The sequence below is a fragment of the Pipistrellus hanaki genome (genome assembly GCF_964339955.1).
Source record: "Pipistrellus hanaki genome assembly, chromosome: 12".
NCBI classification, from domain to species: domain Eukaryota; kingdom Metazoa; phylum Chordata; class Mammalia; order Chiroptera; family Vespertilionidae; genus Pipistrellus; species Pipistrellus hanaki.
In genome coordinates, this window is record NC_140514.1 from 19,252,161 (window position 1) to 19,272,775 (window position 20,615).

The 20,615-nt window shown below is 39.0% G+C and overlaps 1 protein-coding gene across 5 annotated transcripts in view; it reads left to right on the top strand.

The window, feature by feature from the left end:
• Positions 1-20,615, top strand: part of MTA3 (metastasis associated 1 family member 3) — a 166,672-nt gene that overhangs the window by 71,755 nt on the left and 74,302 nt on the right. For all 5 annotated transcript variants that reach the window (XM_084901524.1, XM_084901521.1, XM_084901522.1 and 2 more), the window contains exon 4: positions 10,274-10,400. In XM_084901524.1, coding sequence (XP_084757650.1) covers positions 10,274-10,400 — 127 coding nt within the window. The remainder of the gene's footprint in view (positions 1-10,273; positions 10,401-20,615) is intronic.

Genomic DNA, 20,615 nt, shown 5'->3' on the forward strand with positions numbered 1-20,615 from the left:
GAAGGCCCCTCAGGGTACCTTGGTTTCCTCGGTCATACTTCTGGAGCACCTGCATATTTACAATAGTTCTGACGCTTGGAAATGTATATTCTTGTTTATAATCCTGGGTCAAGTGCAGTCTTTTTTAGGGCAGGACATTTGTCTTCCTCACAGAACATCCCCAGAACACATTGGTAGGCACTTCAATAAATTTTCTTTCTTTTTTTTTTTCCTCTTAGGAATGGGATGGGGTTAGGGAAGGAAATAGGTGAAACAAATGGCAGAGCAGGTTATTGGGAGATGTTTTTCAGCCATGAAAGTTTTGATCCAAATAGTGGTTGAAAGTTCTTGAGGTTTTCTTTTTTCTTTTTTCTTTTTTTTAAATCAAAGCAGGGGAGAATTGTGAGTTGTGTCCACATGAATTGCAGAGGATGATAGTCTGGTAAAATTTGGTTATTTCTAATGGTTTTATTTTGTTTCTTAAGTTTTAAAATTGAGATCAAATGGAAAAATGCATGGTGACTTGTTAAACCTGCATAAAATTCCGGATGGAATTTGACAACATTACAAGATTGGGCAGCCTTTGCCAGATGCAATATTCTTTGAATACATAAATGTAAAGCAGAAATAGCTTAAATTTCTGATGGGATCCTAATTTTCTGTAGAACAAGATATGAGTCACTGTGAAGATGAAATTTCTGAGCCAGATTTCTTAAACCGAATAAAGTAAAAAACCCTTGCTTCAGCTAGTTTGTTTTTCATTTCATGTTAGACTTTCAGTTAATATATCTTTTGCATAAATTCCTGAGTACCTTTTAGGGAGTCTGTGAGGACAAAATAATTTTCATAATAATATTAAGCTGCCATTTAGTTTTTTTGTCGATTTTCTCCTGAGTACAGTAGCAGAGTTGGTCCAGAGGCTGTATGACACATGATGACATCATTACTCTCAAGATAATGGATTGTGGGCTTGTGATTTCTTGTATTTCAAATATTTCTCCATTTAATTTCTAATATGGTATTGGTAGATATAACTCATATAAACAAAAGTTCTTTGAGGTCCTTGATAGGATTTGAGAGTATAAAGGGTCCTTAGATTAAAAAGCTTGAGAACAGCTGGTATAGGTGTTCTGCCAGAAAAAGTTTTAAAATTAGTGTTTTATAAAATGATTCTTAACTGACGCCTAACTGGCCTGACTCTACCCCAGAGTTTCTAAATCAGGATCTCCACGAGGGATCTGGATATCTGTTTTTGTTTATAAAAGTGAAAACATCTTTAATTTGTTTTAGTTTTAATATGGTTTGCCTTTTAAATTAGGAGCCACTGTTTTATTGTTCAGATTATTACAATTTCCTTCTTTTTTCCCCCCCATAGCTCCCCTCCACCTGGTCCCCACCCCACCCTCTGCCCTTACCCTCTCCCCACCCCCCATCCTCATCCATAGGTATATGATTTTTGTCCAGTCTCTTCCCCGTACTCCATTCACAGGCACCCCTTTCCCCCTGAAAAATTATCAATCTCCTTTCATTTTATGCCTCTATTCTATTATATTCACCATTTTATTCTGTTCATCAGATTTTTAATTTACTTGACTTTTAGATTCACTTGTTGATAGATATGTATTTGTTCATAATTTTTATCTTTACCTTTTTCTTCTTTTTCCTCATTTTAAAGAACACCTTTCAGCATTTCATATAATACTGGTTTGGTGGTGATGTACACCTTTAGCTTTTTCTGATCTGTGAAGCTCTTTGTCTGCCCTTCAATTCTGAATGATAACTTTGCTGGGTAGAGTAATACCTTAAGCTTTTGTGAGTGCTGCTTTGTGGCAGAGAGGAGAGGTGTCCTCCAGCTGGAGATTGACAGGAGCCTCATGGATCAGGCACTGAAATGAAATCTCAGAGGCTTCCTCCAGCTTTACAATTATCTCCGTACTATTGTTAACTTTTCATCCATTTAAATATTCTCCCTGTTTATCTCAGGCATTTCTTTATAGAAATAGTTGACTCTTAGTTGTTTCCTGTTTGTTTGTTTTTTTGGTAAATCCTCACTCAAGGATATTTTTCCATTGATTTTTAGAGGGAGTGGGAGGGAGGGGGAGAGAGAAATATCAATGTGAGAGAGACACATTAATTGGTTGCTTCCTGCACATGCCTGCAACCAAGGTATGTGCCCCTGACCAGAATTGAACCTGGGACCCTTCAGTCCAGGGGGCTGGTGCTCTATCCACTGAGCCAAACCCACTGAGGCCATTTTCTGTTTTTGATCTTCCGAGATGAACCACTTTAATATTCTACTAGAGGCCCAATGCACGAATTCATGCACGGGGGTGGGGATGGTGGGAAGGGACTGCAGGAGGTTGGCTGGTTGTGGGGAGGGATCTTGGGAGGTTGGCTGCTGGCTCCAAAGGAAGAAGACGGCCCTCGGCCCCCCTGGGAAAGGGGCCGCATCTGCTGCCACCTACCCTGGTTCCCCGTCCCAGCCTAGGGCCTGAAGGTCTCGGGCAGGGTCAGGAGAGGAGGCTACAGTCCGCGGGCCAGGTGCAGAAGGAATAGACGCTGGACACCAACGCCGCCCTGCCACTGCATGGTTCTCTGTCTCCCCTCTCCCTCTCCTTTCTGTGGTGGGCAGGCGGCCCCTGGGGAAGGGAGAGGATGGGAACGAGACAAACCCTTGTGTTGAGGGCTGACTTTCAATAAATCGCAGCGAGAGAACTGCTCTGCTACGGACAAACCCAGACCCAGAAGCAGGTCATCTACAAATGGTTTAGCACCGGGGACCAATGGCAGGAGGCTGGCTGGGGGGAGGGACCGTGGGCGGTTGGCTGGCCTCGGAGGTTGGCTGTGGGAGTGAACTGACTACCAGGTCCAGCATTGAGTGTCTGCTCCCTGGTGGTCAGTGCGTGTCATAGCGATTGGTCAAAAGGTTGTTCTGGTTTTTTGGTTGTAATAGTCACTTAGGCTTTTATATATGTAATTTTTTTTCTCTTGGAAACCAACATTTATTAGTGTACTTATAAATATGTAAACTTGTTTTGTTTAGTTTAGAAATTGATTAATGTTATGCAGAATGCCAGTTAAAATTTATATTTTGTCATGATGATAAAGATGAAGTGAAGGGAGATATGGTAAAGAAATGATTATCAGCTGTAGTGATTATCCCCATTAAAAAAAAAAAGCCACAGTTTAATGTGGATTAGAAGCGTTTATTTTCTGTTGGGTCCTACTCACATTTTATTTTGAAGTATTTTTAGTAAGCAGAAAAGAGAATAATGAATTACTAATTATGAACCTACTAGCTAGCTTTGTCTTAATATTTTGACATATTTATTTCGAATTCTTAGAGTGCTGTGTGTATCCCTCCCCAACTCCATTCCCTTCCTAGTTTCCCCATAGGTGAATTGCTGTCTTACCTTTGGTGGTTTTCCCCCATTCATGTTTTTATACTTTTGCCACATAGATGTAATATTTATATAGAGCACTGTTTTTGCATTAAAAAATGTTATTGTGTATATATGTCCTTCCGCAGATTGCCTTTTATTGCTTAGTATCAAGTTTTAAGATCTCTGTTAGTGTGCGAATTCACTTACTCATTGTAAGCTGCGGAGTGGAATTCCATTACATGACTATACAGTAGTTCCCTCTTATCCACAATTTCTCCTTTCGAAGATTCAGTTACCTGCAGTCAACCATGGTCTGAAAATATTAAGTGAAAAATCCAGAAGTAAACAGTGACTAAATTGTAAATGACGCACAGTTCTAGGTAGTATGATGAAATGTCACACTGTCCTGCTCCGTCCCCCCTAGGATGTGAATCACCCCTTTTGTGTAGAGCCTCCACGCTGCATATGCCACCTGTCCATTCGTCACACAGCAGCTGTCTTGGTTATCAGATCAGCTATATTGCAGTATTTCTATTCAAATAACCCTTGCATGACACATAACTTTTATTACAGTATATTGTTATAATTGCTCTATTTTATACATATGTTAATCTCTTACTGTGCCTCAGTTGTGAGTTAAACTTTATTGTAGGCATGTATGTGTAGGAAAGGAAACACAGTGTCTGTAGGGCTTGGTACTGTCTGTGGCTTCAGGCTTCCACTGGAGGCCTTGGAACATATCGCCCATTGATAAGGGGGGACTGCTGTACTGTAACTCATTCATTCTTCTTTTGGCTCTGCATTTCATTTGCCCTCACATCTCCCCCACCCCCTTTTTCGGGTTTAGCTTTTTTCTTTTTGATATAATTCACATATCATATCATTCACTCTTTAAAAAGGTATACAATTAATGGTATTACTATATTCACAGATTTGTGTAACCATAGTCATTATTTAATTCCAGAACATATTCATTACTCCAAAAAGAAACCCAGGCCCATTAGCAGTCACTCCCCCATTTCTCCCTCCATCCATCCTCTGTCAGCAACAAATCTACTTCCTATCCCTGTAGATTTGCCTACTTTGGACTTCTCCCATAAATGGAATCATATAATATGTAGTCCTTTGTAACTTTCACTTTCATAATGTTTCTTTAATATGTCTCAAGGTTCATCCATGGTAAAGCATAAATCAGCACTTCATCCCTTTTTATGGCTGAATAATATCCCATTATATGGATATACTATATCAGTTCATCCATTTTATCAGCTTGGGTTGGTTCTACGTTTTGGCTGTTAGGAATAATGCTGTGAACATTCATGTACAAGGATTCGTGTTGACATATGTTTTCACTTTTGGGTATATACCTAGGAATGGAATTGCTTGGTCATACAGTAACTGTAACTGCTAGCCTGTTTTATAATGCAACTACACATTTTACATTCCCACAAATAATGTACAGAGATTTTTAATTTCTCTATTTTGTAAATGCTTCTTATTATCTTTTTTATTATAGTCATTCTACAATAGTTGGTGTGAAATATCTGGAGTTTTGATTTGCATTTCCATAGTAACTGATGATGATGAACATTTTTTTCATGTGCTTGTCATTTGCACATCACGGAGAATTGTCTATTCTCATCCTTTGCCCGTTATTTCATTGGGTTTTTCTTTTTATTCTTGAGTTATATAAGAGTTCTCTATATATTCTGGATACTCGACACTTACCAAATACATAATTTGTAAATATTTTCTCTCGTTCTGTATTTGCTTTCTTGATAATGTCCATTTAAGCATAAAGATTTTAATATTAATTTCAATTTATCTATTTTTTTCTTTGGTTGCTTATGCTTTAGGGTCCACAGTGAAGGAACCATTGCCTAGCCAAAGGTCATAAAAATTTTTACCTGTGTTTTATTGTAAGAATTTTCTAGTTTTAGCTCTTACATTCAGGCCTTTGGTTCAGTTTGACTTAATTTTTATATGTGGAATGAAGGTCCATCTTTGTTCTTTGCTTGTGAATATCCAGTTGTTCTTGGCACCATTTCTGTAGAAAACATTATTCACTCCCCCAGTGAATTACCTTGGCACTCTAGTCCAGAATTAATTAACCATTAATGTATGGACTTATTTCTGGACTCAGTCCTATTCTATTGATCTATATGTCTAGACTTTTACCAATACCACACGGTCTTGGTTGTTGCGGCTTTGAAGTAAGCATTGACATCTAAAAGTGTGAGTTCTTTTATGTTCCCCCCCCCCCCCCCAAAAAAAAAAAAAGTTATTTTGGCTATTCTGGATTGCTTACCATGTTCATAGGAAATTTAGGATTACTTTGTCAGTTTTTGGAAAAAGGCAGTTTGAATTTTGGTAGGATTGCATTGAGTCTGTAAACCAATTTGGGGAGTATTGCCACCTTAGCAATATTAAATCTTCCAGTCTGTGAACATAATCTTCCCATTTATTTGGGTCTTCTTTATTTTAATGATGTTTGTAATTTTTAGTATTCAAAATTTGTCTTTTGTCAAAGATATCCCTAAGTATATTTTTCCTTTTGATGCTATTGTAAGTGAAATTGTTTTCTTAATTTAAGTTTTAGATTGTTCATTGCTAGTGATAGAAATATAATTCATTTTTGTTTATTGATCATTTGCCTCTAGACTGCCAAACATTTTTTCTCTTCATTCAGGTAGTTTCCTGAAATCGCAATTGTCATGAAAAGTCTGCCAATTTATTCAACTTGCTTATTCCTTTTTTGAGGACCTTTTTTTTTTTCTTAACAGGCAGGCTTGAGTTGCATCATTACCAAGCTATTTTCAGTCCAATATATGTCTTCAAACATTTGGGTACTTGTTAAATGCCTCTGTAAACAAATTGTTAACCACCTGCTTTTCTGTGTGGTCTGTATGAGCCAATATCTTATCACTGCGGGCAGATATTTCATTAAAATAGAGATCTAGGAAGCTGGAGAATAACCTGTGGAGAATTCTCCTCCTGCCAGCTCCCTGCTCCATCCCTCCCCACTAATAGATGGGAATTACAATTCGGGTCTGTTCTGAAAAACACCCAGTTTCAAGTCAAGTACTTACTCCTCTTCCTTACGTCCTGTCCCTGGTTATTCAGTTAATACGTTGCTTAGTTGCCTGCTCTGGTCTTACACATGTCCCATGCCCGATCTCTAAAGCTTGGCCCGAGTCCCTGATTGTAACCTGCTGCTCTGAGATTGATCTCCCACATCCCTGGGCTGATGCTTTGGTGTTCTGGACTACTCGGCTAGTCTGATTTCTTCTCTCACCGTGCCTCTTAGACATTATTTGTGCTGGTCTTATCCCATCCCCCCTCAGCTTGCAAGTGTAATAAGTGTTAGTGAGCTTTTTGGCCATGCTTTCTTTCTCATCCCGCAGTCTAAAACTTTGCAATTTGTGGAGCCTTGACGGGTCATGCATTTATATGGCACGTGCGGTGTTAAGAATAGTGATATTTATATAGTAGAGTCAGTGATATGGGAGGGGAGTGGACTGACTGTTCTCGGGGAAAGGGCGGGAGGAAGAGACTGAACATAAACTGAGCGCCTATGGATGAGGACAATGGGGGGTGTGGAGGGGGCGGAGGGTGGGGTGGGAACCTGGTGGAGGGGGGAAGAAATGAGGAACCTTTGTAATAATATGAACAATAAAGATTGATTAAAAAAAAAAAAAGAATAGTGATATTTATATGCCCCTTAAAGCTTCCTGCAGTCCCTTTTGCACAGGTTTCTCCTGTCCTCTGTCTCCCCTCCTTGCCCCAGTGCCTTCTTGCTAATATAACTGTGTACGGAAACTTTCCCAAGTGTAAGGAAATTACAGTAATTATCAGTCTTTTCTGTCATTGTGTATATTATGGGACCTCTACTTTAATAACTTTTAGAAAGTATTTGATGCTCCATCAAGCTTGGTGAAATGATTTTTAGAAAATTATTATATATTACTGTGTGTGTGTTTTAAAGATAGTTTATTGATTTTTATAGAGAGAGAAGAGAAACATTGATGTGAAAACACTACATCAATCAGCTGCTTCCCATACCCCTTCTCCTCCTACCCCCCCCCCCCTCAGAAATCGAGCCCCCAATCCGGGCATGTGCCCTTGACTGAGAATCTAACCGGCAACCTCCTGGTGCACAGGATGATGCCCAACCAACTGAGCCACACTGACTGGCTGGGGTCATATACCTGGTTTTTGATGATAATAATTATATTCAGTCTTTAAAAATTTTCATTGTCTGCATGCTAGTTTTTGCCATCGTGGCTGTTTAATGTTTTTAGGATGTTAATGGCATCGGAGTCATTCCTGTTCAGAAGCCAATTCAAATGTACAGAAATATGTAAATGATTTATAACTACTAAATTTTTAAAAATGGGTTTCGGATGCTCTTGTGATTTCTGTCTTTGGTTGGATTGGACATCAGAAATTTTAGTCCTTTCACCCTGATCCAAGAGGATGTATAAGCAAATAAAAGTTGCTGCTGTTACCATTATTTGTAGAGTTTATTGATTTAACTCTGTGGGGGACACATTAGAATGCAGTTAGCTGTGTTTTACAGAAGAACAATTTGTTAAAGCCTAAAGAGGTAAAGTGTAATTTTGTGTGTGATCTTTGCTGGTGCTAATAATGCTAGTGCACATTAGTTTCTACTGGTGAAATGCTGTTACGCTTGGCTCTTTTAGTGCTGTGTTTTTCTTTGAGTAGCTCACTAAAAAGAAAACTTTAAGAATTTTAAGTTATTTTATTCTATTTTTTGAGCTAGGTGAATCTTTCTAAATTAGTTTTTCAGGTTCATTTTCCATTCAGAGCTTTCAAAATTTGGAAGTAGAAAAGATCATTCATTGCCCTCACACATTTCAAAAGAACTGCCCAAACTAGGGGATTATATGTGATAAAAATCGTTTTATGGTCCAGGGTCCATAAATAAGAACTATTAAGAATTGTGAGGAACAGAAAAGTGTTGTGTGTGTGTTGCCAATCAGTGTCCCAGAATGAAGGCATTAGAGGTCTGAACTTGAGTTCTACTTTCTGTGTGAAGAGTGATCCCTCCTCCCGCCTCGGCTCACACCCTGAGCCTCAATGCTCCTACTATTCCCGTAGATGTACACGTCTGGTCTAGGTAAGGTTGCAGAGGATCTGTGAACCCCTAAATTAAGGAATTCTATTTACACATTTTTTTTGTATCTAAAATTATTTGCAATTATATCTATAAATGACACTTAGGCATTTTTTTTCCCCTTTAAAATGAATATTAGCCTGGCTGGTGAGGCTCAGTGGTTGAGCTTTGACCTATGAACCAGGAGGTCACGGTTCGATTCCCAGTGGTGGCACATGCCGGGTTTGTGGGTAGATTCCTGGTGTGGGCCTGCAGGAGGCAGCTGATCAGTGATTCTCTCTCATCACTGATGTTTCTTCTCTCTCTCTCCCTTTCCCTTCCTCAGTAAAATAAAAGAAAGTATTAAATAGTGTTAATCTGATGTAAAACTTTGTCTTCTGTCTCTTCCATCACTTCCTTCCAACCCTGCTTTCCAAAGGCAGACACTTTGAATTGTTTTCTCTTAGTAACGTGTTGCTCATTGCTTGTCTCTAGTACCTTGAATAGCGCCTGCTTGAACACCTAATATCTCTTGGTTGAAGGAATGAAAGGTGGTCCTTTCCCTGTTTCCATCTTGATGGTTTATTATGCAGTTGTGAGTTGAATATCAGATGGCATTACTCTGCCATCTTATCATACAATGTTGCTCTTCACATGTGATTCCACTAAGTCTAGTTTTTTTGCACGTGACCTATTTTTCCTTTCTGCAGATTTTTGTGATCCTCTCATGTTAGCACTTAAAACATTAATTATGCTGGGAATTAAGTCTAGACATTCATCTTGCTCAGTAGGGGGAAATCTTCTAGAATCATTTCTTTGAGAGGTCTTCCCACTCCCTTGTCCCCCCTAAAAAAGGTAAAGAAAAACGTTTTTTCTCTGTTGGTTCTTTCTGGAATCTTATTAGTAGCATGTTGAACTTCATGAATGTTGTTTATTTAAAAAAACAAACTATTATTATTAATTAATTTACTTTTAATCCTCACCCAAGGACACTTTTCCTTTTTATTTATTTATTTATTTTTTGTTTAGAGAGAGAGTGGAAGAGAGAGGGCAAGACAGAGAGAAACATAGATGTGATATTGATTGATTGCCTCCTGTATGTGCCCTGACCAGGGCCTGGGCCAGGGAGGAGCCTGCAACCAAGGTACATACCCTTGCTGGGATTGAATCCGGGACCCTTTGCTCTGCAGGCCAAAGCTTTATCCACTGAACCAAACCGGCTAGGGCAGTGTTTTTTATTTTTATTTTTTAAAATTTAAGTTATTTATCTCTTTGTCTTAATGTTATAATTTCTGGGAGATTTTCTTAGCATTACCTTCTAATCCTTCTATTAGTTTTTTATTTGTGTTTTCTAATTTGAAATGTGTTATCCTGTTTCTTGTTTTCTGATTATTCTTTCTTTTGGTGCATAGAAAAATGCTTCAACCAACCGAGCCACCCCAGCAGGGCTGATTATTCTCTACTTAAATAGAGTATCCTGTTGTTACTGTTCTGTAGACTTCCAACCCTCTCCTCTTGTTATATAGCTCTTGCCCACTCCTCTTTCTCACAACACTGGGTACCTTTTCTGAGCAACTCTGTCAGGGCCCATCTGCCATTTTTAAATTGCACCTCTTCTTCCTTTGAAGCTGTGTCACTTAATTGTATGATTGTAATTCAAATGAAACGTTAAATATGTACATTTAACATTAATGATATAAAGAACATATTGAATGAAAGTTTTTTTTCCCCTCTCTTAATATCCAGATAGATATTGTGCTGTGTATAATGAATTCTTTCAATTTTATTTGTGTAGAAGAAATTGAGGAAGAATCTGAAACAACCATTGAGCCCGACTTGACTGATAAACAGAAACATCAGTTGAAACATAGGGAACTCTTTTTGTCTCGCCAATATGAATCTCTGCCTGCAACACATATCAGGTAAGAACTTTTTAAGAGTTATTTGAAGTATTCAGTAATATCACGACAATTAAAAAACAAACAAACAACCCAGACAACCTCTTGGAAGCATTTTCCAAACTCTGCTCATGATCTTGCTCAAATTAGTTTACTAAATACTTCATAATGGAATATTATCTTGAAAATTTATAGTGTGTCTTAGCATATTAAGCCCTGAGAATGTTCTGTAGTAAAGTAACCAATTAGCTTTATTTTAATCCTGACTTTCCAACTTATTTGGATATCTGTTAGCATCCTGTATAAAAGTGTCTAAGAGCCTAACTGGTTTGGCTCAGTGGATAGAGCATCAGCCCACAGACTCAAGGGTCCCAGGTTCTGTTCTATTCCTGCCAAGGGCATGTACCTTGGTTGTGGGCACATCCCCAGTAGGGGGTGTGCAGGTGGCAGCTAATCGATGTTTCTCATCGATGTTTCTAACTCTCTATCCCTCTCCCTTCCTCTCTGTAAAAAAATCAATAAAATATATTAAAAAAAAATTTTTTTAAGTGTCTAGAAGACATCCTGCATTTTGGGAAATGCAGGTCTTTTTCAGAGTCCTTATAGAGCAGTGGTTCTCAACCTTCCTAATGCCTGTTCCTCATGTTGTGGTGACCCCCAACCATAAAATTATTTTCGTTGCTACTTCATAACTATAATTTTGCTACTGTTATGAATTGTAATGTAAATATCTGTGTTTTCCGATGTTCTTAGGCCACCCTGCTAGCAGTTTTTAACCTGTGGTAACATTTAAGCTATTTCTCAGTATAGTTTATAATAAAGAGTCCTAGAGGGTCAGTGCATGAAATTTGTGCACAGATGCCATCTTTAGGTCTGGCCAGTGATGGAAGCGTGAATGTCCTCCATGGAATGGCAGGTCCCAGCTGACCTTTGGGCCTTGGGAAGTACCTTAGCCCCCGGGCCCTAGCACATCCCCCTCCACCTGAGTCATCAGGCCCCCGCCTGGCTCCCTCAGTGCCTGGAGCCGAGTGGCAGCCCTGACCCCGCATTCCCCGCCACTGCTGCTAGTCACTGTCTGCGGGGTGATTGGTGGGGCTCTCAGGCTCCACTTTCACCTGCCTTGGCCTGGTGCCACCCGCTCACCTGCTCCATCATCCCAATGTGGTCCCGCTCTTGGGGCTCATTGGGGACCCATTGGGGCCAGCAGAACCTGCACTACTGCCTACTGCCAGGGCTGCGTAGCAGACCCCCACCGTGTTCCGCGCTGCCTCCTGGTGGTCAGTGCACATCATAGCAAGCAATTGAACTCCCAGTTGAGGGGGTAATTTGCATATATTTTATTATACAGAATAGGATTAGAATCCAACAACTAAAAACCCAAGTTCTGGTTCCTAGGCAGGTGACCTTTGACCCTGTAGAGTATATAGCCTTTTATTTTTCTTTTGAGGACCTCTGGGCTGAAAACTTTATTTTATTATTTATTTATTTATTTATTTATTTATTTAAAATATATTTTATTGATTTTTTTACCGAGAGGAAGGGAGAAGGATAGAGTTAGAAACATCAATGAGAGAGAAACATCGATCAGCTGCCTCCTGCACACACCTACTGGGAATGTGCCTGCAACCAAGCTACCTGCCCATGACCAGAATCGAATCTTGGACCCTTCAGTCCGAAGGCCAATGCTCTATCCACTGAGCCAAACCGGTTTGGGCTGGGCTGAAAACTTTTTGTTCTTTATTACTTGCATCTGCTTCGTGCATTAATAGGTTGTAAACGTGAGAAAATTCATTCTTGGTTTGTAGTTTGGGAAGTTGTGGAGGAATGATGGTGGTTTTATATGATCTGCTGATAGTGGTAAACATTTAAGCCTTCACAGTTAAGCTATTTCTCAGTATAATTTATAATAGGTGCATCTTGGCGTTATAACAAAATGTTTGAACTAAAACAGGCAGTTACACACCTTCAGGAACAGGAAAGCTTGGAGAGTTGGCATTTACTCAGCCTTTGAGATACTATGGGGCATGTTTCAGGTGGAAGAAACAGGTGGCATAGATGTGGAGGGAGCAGAATGTGTCCAGGGTGATGGGTGTGAGGAAATGCATCTTTGACCACATGGGGGCAGCCATCTTGTGTGTTGGAGTGATGGTCAATTTACATATTACTCTTTTATTAAATTCAGATAGGATTGCCCCTCCTCTTTAGTCTCTAATTCAGTATTGAATTTAAATCTGCCTTTTTGGGATTAGATAGACTTGATTTGGCCCTTGTAACCAATACACACACACACACACACACACCTCTCAACCCCAAAAACCTCTTTTCAAAGTAGACATAGAGATCTTTTAAGGCAGGACATGTATGACAAAGATACTATAATTCTTTCCCCCCAAGTCTTTTAAGAAATGTCTTGATTACCCCCTCAATATAATAAGTTAACCTTTTATTTTTGGTTTATTTAGTTTTTGGTGTTTTTATTTATTTATTTTTTATTTTTTTAGGGAACACTGTTGAGATCGGCTACAGTTAGTATATTCTGTGTCAATTAGGTTCTTTGCTGAAAAAGATAATTAGGCCAGGTAATTTGGGTAGTCATTTTACCCACCAATTAGGGGTATTTCAGGAATTAGGAGAGTAAGTTCATTTTTGCTCAAAGAGATGGAATATTGAAAACATTTAATACATTTCTTACAGATGCTAAAGAGCCATATGAACTGATTATTTAATTGGAAGAAGCTAGAATGTAGAAATTCATTTTAAGCTTAAGAAGATATGTGGCCAGTTTTAAGAATTTTGCCAGTACAAGAATGTGACAAATGGTTTTTAAAATGTAACCAAAACACACAAGTATATTTTTAATTTACCCTCCTGATAGCTTAAAATCTGTTAACAAGTAATGCTAGTTTCCTTTAACAGATTGCTTGGAATGGAAAAAGTGATGTGTTTTTCATCTTTCATAAGAACTGAGAGAGTATATTGAAATATGATTTTCAAGAAACTTCTGTGTTGAGCATAGAAATTACATAGTATGCGTGATCAGTCACCGTTGAACACATTTCCTGAGCATATTCTAGATTGGGTAGTTTACTAGGTGCTTGGTAAGTAAGACAAGGTCCCTAGCTCATAAACTCGAAGGAGTTTATCAGGTGGCAATTCTTTTGAATTATGATGGAGACACAGGCATTTGGGGCTTTGTTTTCTTCCCCAAGTTGAAAGGGACATCTGTGGCTTTCATCTTTGAACAGCTGGTGGGGTTCGGGGCAGTCTCTGGCCAAAGCATGGGCTTTGCTGACCAGCCCGCATGCTGATGTGGAGCACGGGCACGGCGAATGCGATCTTGACATTTTCCTGCTGTTGAAGCATGCCCTGTCTACTGTTACTGCTATAACAGGAGGAAGTCACGGAAGCCCCATTGTTGTTTGGCAGCAAAGAGGGCTCATTTGGTGAACGTTGGCTTTTACTTCTCAGGGACATTATCACGTGCCCAGATTTTCCTTGTGCCGTATGGAGCATCGGAGAAAACCTGACGGAGGCATTCCGGTGGTTCTTGGTGGTTTGTGAGCTATAGTACTGTCTTGTGAGATGCTGTGAGCTTCTCAGAGTGACAGGGAAGCAGCTCTTTGTTCCTTCTGACTCCATGATTTCCCTGGAAGAGAGAGATCCAGGCAGTTCTGGGTAGAGGTAGTGTTCCAGCTCTTGTTGTGAGGTACGTAGGACTTGAGCAATGAGAATGCTTTGGGAACTTCTTTGTTTTGACAAAGGGAAGAGGCAGCATGCTTCACACAGTATCTTAGGCCATTCATAATAAATTATATATGCTGCATACACCAATTTATAAAGCACTATAAATGGATTGTTAATATCAGCTACAAGACCTGTTGTAAGTATATATACTACTATATTCAGTTATATATAGCCCATGTTTATTGAACTTGGCTTTTAAAAAATCTAACACTTATTGAACCTTTATTATCACCATTATCTCACTTGCTATACATATATATCTTCTTTAATCCTCACAATGACTTTATTAAGTAGGTGCTGTTATAACCCCCATTTTACAGGTGAGGAGACTAAAGCACAAAAAAGTTAAGTAACTTGTTAGACTCATAGCTTTTTAAAAAAAAATATATAGTTTTATTGATTTCAGAGAGGAAGAGAGAGATAGGAACATCAATGATGAGAGAGAATCATTGATTGGCTGCCTCCTGCCTACTGGGGATCAAGCCTGCAACCAGGCATGTGCCGTTGACTGGATTCGAACGTGGGACCGTTCAGTCTATAAATCGATGCTCTATCCACTGAGCAAACCCAGCCAGGGCTGGACTCACAGCTTTTAAGTGGCAGATTCAGAAACTGAACCCGGACTGCCTGGTTGTGGAGGTACAGCATTATGATGTGTATGACTTGTAAGTGTTGAAAAGCATCAGACATGGAAAGAAGCTATTAATAACTTGTTGACTAGGTAGGCTCACCCTATAATTCCTCCACCCAACAGGACCAACATATTGGTGTATCATTAATACTTTTTCTCTTCTAATCTTAAATGTGTTGGATTTTGACCACATGTTGCTGGAATTTACTTGGAGTGACAATGTGTAGCTTCCTCTCTTGCTAAGTAATGCTTATCCTTCTGCACCACTATGTCATCTTTGCTCTTTCTAGCTTCATTGATTTGTTTTTAAATATGTGAGAAGTATGGCTGGAAAATGAGTGATGGAACAGCAGGAGGAGGGGAGGACAGTTAAATACAGGAAGGTTGTTCATTCTAGAAAGAATCCAAGTGTCACTGGCTTGGAATAGGCAAAGATTTTTAAGATTGTGAAGAGAGTCTATGTTTTCTTGATGTTTTGCTATTTCACCTTTTGTATTTACGTTTGTTTTATGTTATATGGTGTGAAGAGGGATTAGTTAGAAAACTAAGTTTAAAAAGATAACCATTTACAATATCATCAAAGAACACTGAATACCTAGAAATAAATTTCAAGATGTTTGAAAAAGGTGAAAGATGTGTAAAAACTATTATAAAGTACTAGAGGCCCGGTGCATGAAAATTCGTGCACTTGAGGGGGGGGTCCCTCATACCGGCCTGCCCCTCTTACAGTCCAGGAGCCCTCAGGGGCCGGAGGTGATGCAGTGATCAGGGGAAGGTGATGCTCCCATCACACCTCTGCTGCTGCCACTGCCGGCAGTGCAAGCCTTGGCCAGCCCTGGTTATCTGAGCCTCGTACGGCTCTGGGCTGTTGGGTGGCTGCCATTTGAGGCTTGCCTGCGCCTCAGGCCAGCCCTGGGTGGCTGGGGGGGCTGAGGGGACTGGGGGACTCTGGAGGCAGGCGGGCCTGGTCTTGCCAAGTGCCTGCCTCCCCAGTGGGGCTGAGGAGACTGGGTGCCACCATCTTGTGGCTGTGGGCGCCGCCATCTTTGAAGGCAGGGCAGCAATTAGCATATTCCCTCCTTATTGGCTGTGGGTGCCGCCATTTTGCGATGGCGTGATGGTTAATTAGCATATTCCCTCTTTCTTAGATAGGATAGCTGAAGAAATGAAAAGATTTAAGTAAATGCAGGATAAGTAAATGCATGACAGTATGTCAGTTTTCTCCACACTATTCCAAAGATTGAATACAATTCCAAAGACAAGCTCAGCAGGGTTTGGGTGTGTGTTAGGTATAAGTGTGTGTAAATTAAGCTGATTATAAAATTTATGGTGATGTAAAGGATTAAGAAAGGTGAAAATAAGGAGTTTTAAAAGCACAGTTCATGTACTGTGGAGTATCCCTCTAAACCAAGCATGTGCCCTGACCAGAAATTGAACCATGACCTCCTGGTTCATATGTTGAGGTTCAACTAATGCTCCACACTGGCCAGCAGGGCTCTTTGTCTTATGTTTTCTGTTTTTGGTTCTGAGCTAAGTCTGACTTTTATCTTCCAGCCCATCCACTGATACCTTAATTACTTAGTGTGCTTAGGCTCATAGGGTTGCTAGTAGCACAAGTAGAGGAAAAATATAGTAAGTGGGGAAAAATCATATCCCAATTTAGCATTTTAAAGTTAACATTTTTATACACACTTAAAAAAAAATATGGTGGTTATACTATGTAATCTTTCCTTTGAAATGATCAGTTTATTCCCTATGGGATGAAATGCTTCCTTATCTAACCAAAACCACAATGCAGAAAGGCCCTGGGCTAGATGACAGTACACACTGCATATTGTCCCTAGTATGGGCATTCACACAGTCATGGGAATGCCTGTGATTTTCCTGGCAATCAGAACAAATTGTCATCCTGTTCTGGAGCAGGGGAACTGTCTAGTACCCTACCTTTTGGACATTTCACTTTCTCCTAGCTGTAAAAGGCAAAAGTGGCACCCAGGGAGGGGTAACCTCCTCCCTTGAATTTACTTGCTGACAGTTTCTTTCACAATTTTATCAAATCTCCAGAATTGTGGATTAAAGTCTTAGTCTTCAGTACTCTTTACATGCCATAGGCAGATGGTCTTTCCAAAACACTGCTTGTCATTTTTCTTCACAAAATCCGCAGTAAGCCCTAACTTCTCTTCTTGGTTTTTATTCCTCTACCTTACTCAAACAGATGTTCCAATTTTTTCGTGTGTGGTTTTTTGTCAGTTTTGTTTTCTTTTCTTGATCCTCCTTTTATTTTTATTTCTTAACATCTGTTAAAGCAATATTAACAACAAAATATATCTCTGAATAGAAATGCTTAAAGGTTTCCAGATTCCTTTGCCTTTTTTGTCCTCCTCCTCTTTTTTATAATCTATAAAATCTTATTCCTTCAATTAATGCTTGTTGCTAAGATTTTATCTACATCAATAAAAGAGTGAGATGCAAATTGATTGTACCTTTGTGATACCCACCAGCCAATCAGGAGTGAGTATGCAAGTTAACCCAACAAAGATTGGCCCTAGTGACCAGGAGCAGGGCTGGCCACTTGCATCGTCGCCATGGTAACGATGCAGGCGTTCTGCACCGCCCCAGCTGTTGGCCCTCTGGGCAGCGTGGAAAGGCAGAAAGGCGGCTCTGGGCCGGAGCGAAAAGGCGGCCCTGCAGCCAGGGGAAGGAAGGCCCATTCTTGCATGAGTCTTTGTGCATCGGGCCTCTGGTTTAACAATACAGAGCATTGGTTTTTAACCAGTTGTTCAGCAGTTTTATGTCCTCGGGGATTTTTGGCAAGGTCTGGACAGTTTTGGTAGCCACAACTTGCTGTGGGGATGCTACTGTCATCCAGTGGGGTAGAGGCCAGGAAAGCTACTTAAATATTACCCTACCAGGATAGCCCCCACAACATATGTCAATAACATTGTAATCAATACAAATTTATGCACTTTATCTAATGAGGATCCCCCTTTTGCTTTAAATTTATTTTTAAAATCAAATAAATGTCTATTGCTGTCTAATAATATTGAATAGTCATGGGCCCTGTTCCCCCACTGCAGTCATTTTCAGGTTCTCTGGCAGTGGCTTCTGCATGTTTACCACTCTGACACCGCTGCTATTAATTTTTCAGTTTTAGAAATCTCTCTTTACTTCCTCTTCCTTCCCTTCACTTTCCCTTCTGTTTCCAATATATCACAACTTTTATTTAACTTAATGATCAATCTTTGTATTTTATGACTTGTAAATATTCCTCACATACTGGTACTCTTTCTTGTACAACCTTCTGTTTTCCTTAGAGTATGGCAATTGTTTTGCTTTTTCCTTTCCATTAGTCTTCTAAAATGTAACAAGTTTTTAGTGTTTACTTACCTGAAAATGTTTTTCACCGTTGAATGGAGATTTTTTTTTTTAAGCATAGAATTCAGGTTTAAAAATAATTTTCTTCAGAATTTCTAATCGTTCTGAAGAAAGCATGGTGGATCTTTGAGCTTCATTATTTTATTTGGTTGTCTATTGTACTTAATGGATACAATGCTTCATAAAACTGTCTATTTGCTGAATTTCCAATCACAGAACCTAGCATGGTTTTTTATAGGAAAAAGTCTTCAGAGCAAATTTAAACTCATAAGGCCAGCAAGAAAAATGCCTTTAAAAAAAAGAGAAGAAATAATGGCTTTCGTTGAACAAGGACTAAGTTTAAAGCAGACCTTGCACCTGTAGTGGTGCTCCAAGTTCAGCGTGTCTTCAGGTCACTGGCGATGCTTGTTGATCAGGTAGATTCCTGATCCCTCCCCAAGATCCTTGGATTCATTCAGACTGGTGTGCCTAAGAAATTTGGATTTTTTCCAAGCAGGGATGGTACATTCTGAATCATTCCACAAGCTGCAGTTGTATGAAACTGAAGGAAATTCTTCAGGCAGTATGGAAATGGATGCTAATTTAAACTTTCTTTTTCACTTATTCAGATTGATAACATCTTTAGGTAAAAGAAAATATATTACCTGCATGCACGCTTTTACATACGGTTTTTGAATTTCTTGGATTATACAGGACATCCTGATAAGCAAGCAGTAAGGTGATCAGCACCTGCCATTAAACATGGCACCACGCTGTGTTGTGTTTATTCACCTGTCCATCTATCCCAGCGCAGTTTCTGAGACAGTATATTTTAAAGACCTTTTTGAATGTTCTGTGAGATAGTATGTTATCTCCATGGAAATTCCTTGCTCTTGCATGGTTCCCTGTAGAAAAGCAGTATGAATAATTATATGGGCCTGGAGTGTCCTTTCTTTGTGTATGGTCTTTGATATATTTTATCGTCATGTTTGGGTATCTTTATTCCCTAAGAATTACAGTATTATGGAAGATTAAAATGAGGATCATTGCTTGAGATTTAGCATAAATCATATTCAGAGTTTGATAATAATTCCTTTAGTTTGGGGTTTGCTTAGAATTTAGCATGTGTTTATGTGCCAACATTTGTTCAGCATAAAGGAAGACAAGACTTTAAATCTCATTTAAACTACTTTTCTCAGCAACTCTTGGCTCGTAGTTCGTGTTTATTATGTAATCATACTTCATAAAATAATTCTGACTCAACATCCTGCTTTGTTAGCTGTTAATACGTGTACATGAATATTTTTGTGTCGGATTTTCATTTTTAATTTGGGAAAAGTGCAATATAGTTACAGTAAAGAAAATTTAAAACTAAAATCACCTATTACCCTTTCATTTTTGCATAAAAGCTGTATTGCCCCAAATAATTTATATTATTTAGATTGGCTGAGGTATCCTGTTGGTGTTTTTTTTGTTTTTGTTTTTGTTTTTTAAATATTTTTTTATTGATTTTTCACAGAGAGGAAGAGAGAGGGATAGAGAGTTAGAAACATCGATGAGAGAGAATCATCGATCAACTGCCTCTTGCACACCCCCTACTGGGGATGTGCCCGCAACCAAGGTACATGCCCTTGACCGGAATTGAACCTGGGACCTTTCAGTCCGCAGGCCATCGCTCTATCCACTGAGCCAAACCGGTCCTGGCCTGTTGGTGTTTTTTAATCATGTGCCTATAAAACAGTATAACCAGTATTTCCTGTCTCCTAATATAATTATGAAAATAATGATTTAATTATTCAGTTTAACTTCTCTTGTCCTTTCAGACAGTATGGAGGAGACTTTAAGTATGCTATATAGTTTATATGAATTTCTAGTGACTATTAAAGAAAGTGGAATCTATTAAGATAACATTTAGCAGATTTTGCTCCTCCCATTAAAAAATACTCAACTTTTGAAAACTTAACAAAAACGAGTTTATTTCTTCTAGGTAATGTATTAATTGTTACAAATATTGCTTTGTTAACAGTTATTGAGGCAAAAAAAAAATGGAGCTTATTTTTGGAAAGCCCATTTATTACTTAAGCATGCTGCACGGGGGAGCACATACCCACAGGTCAGAAGCTCTGTGGCTGCTGTGGATGTGCTTACAGCAACAGGTCAATTTCCCACTTATAATTTTGTCCTTTGTGAAAGCATGTCAGGTAGTTGTTGACTTTTGAGTGTTATTATGTGTATTGAAGTAATAATGTTAATTTTTCTGCTTCAGTAATATGCATGAATAAAATATATTAGAAAAATAGAAAGCCTTTATAACTCTTGGTAACCAAAATAGAGATTGGATTTATCTTTTGAAGTGATGTTAATTAACCTAAGGTGATTACCAGAAAAAGATGTTTTTATGAGGAGAAAATGATTTTAAATTTGAGAAATATAGAAGTGTTGCAAAATGTTTAGAAAACTATTTTTTTTAAACCTATGTGCTAGTATTTTACTTGTATTTTTTTCCTTTG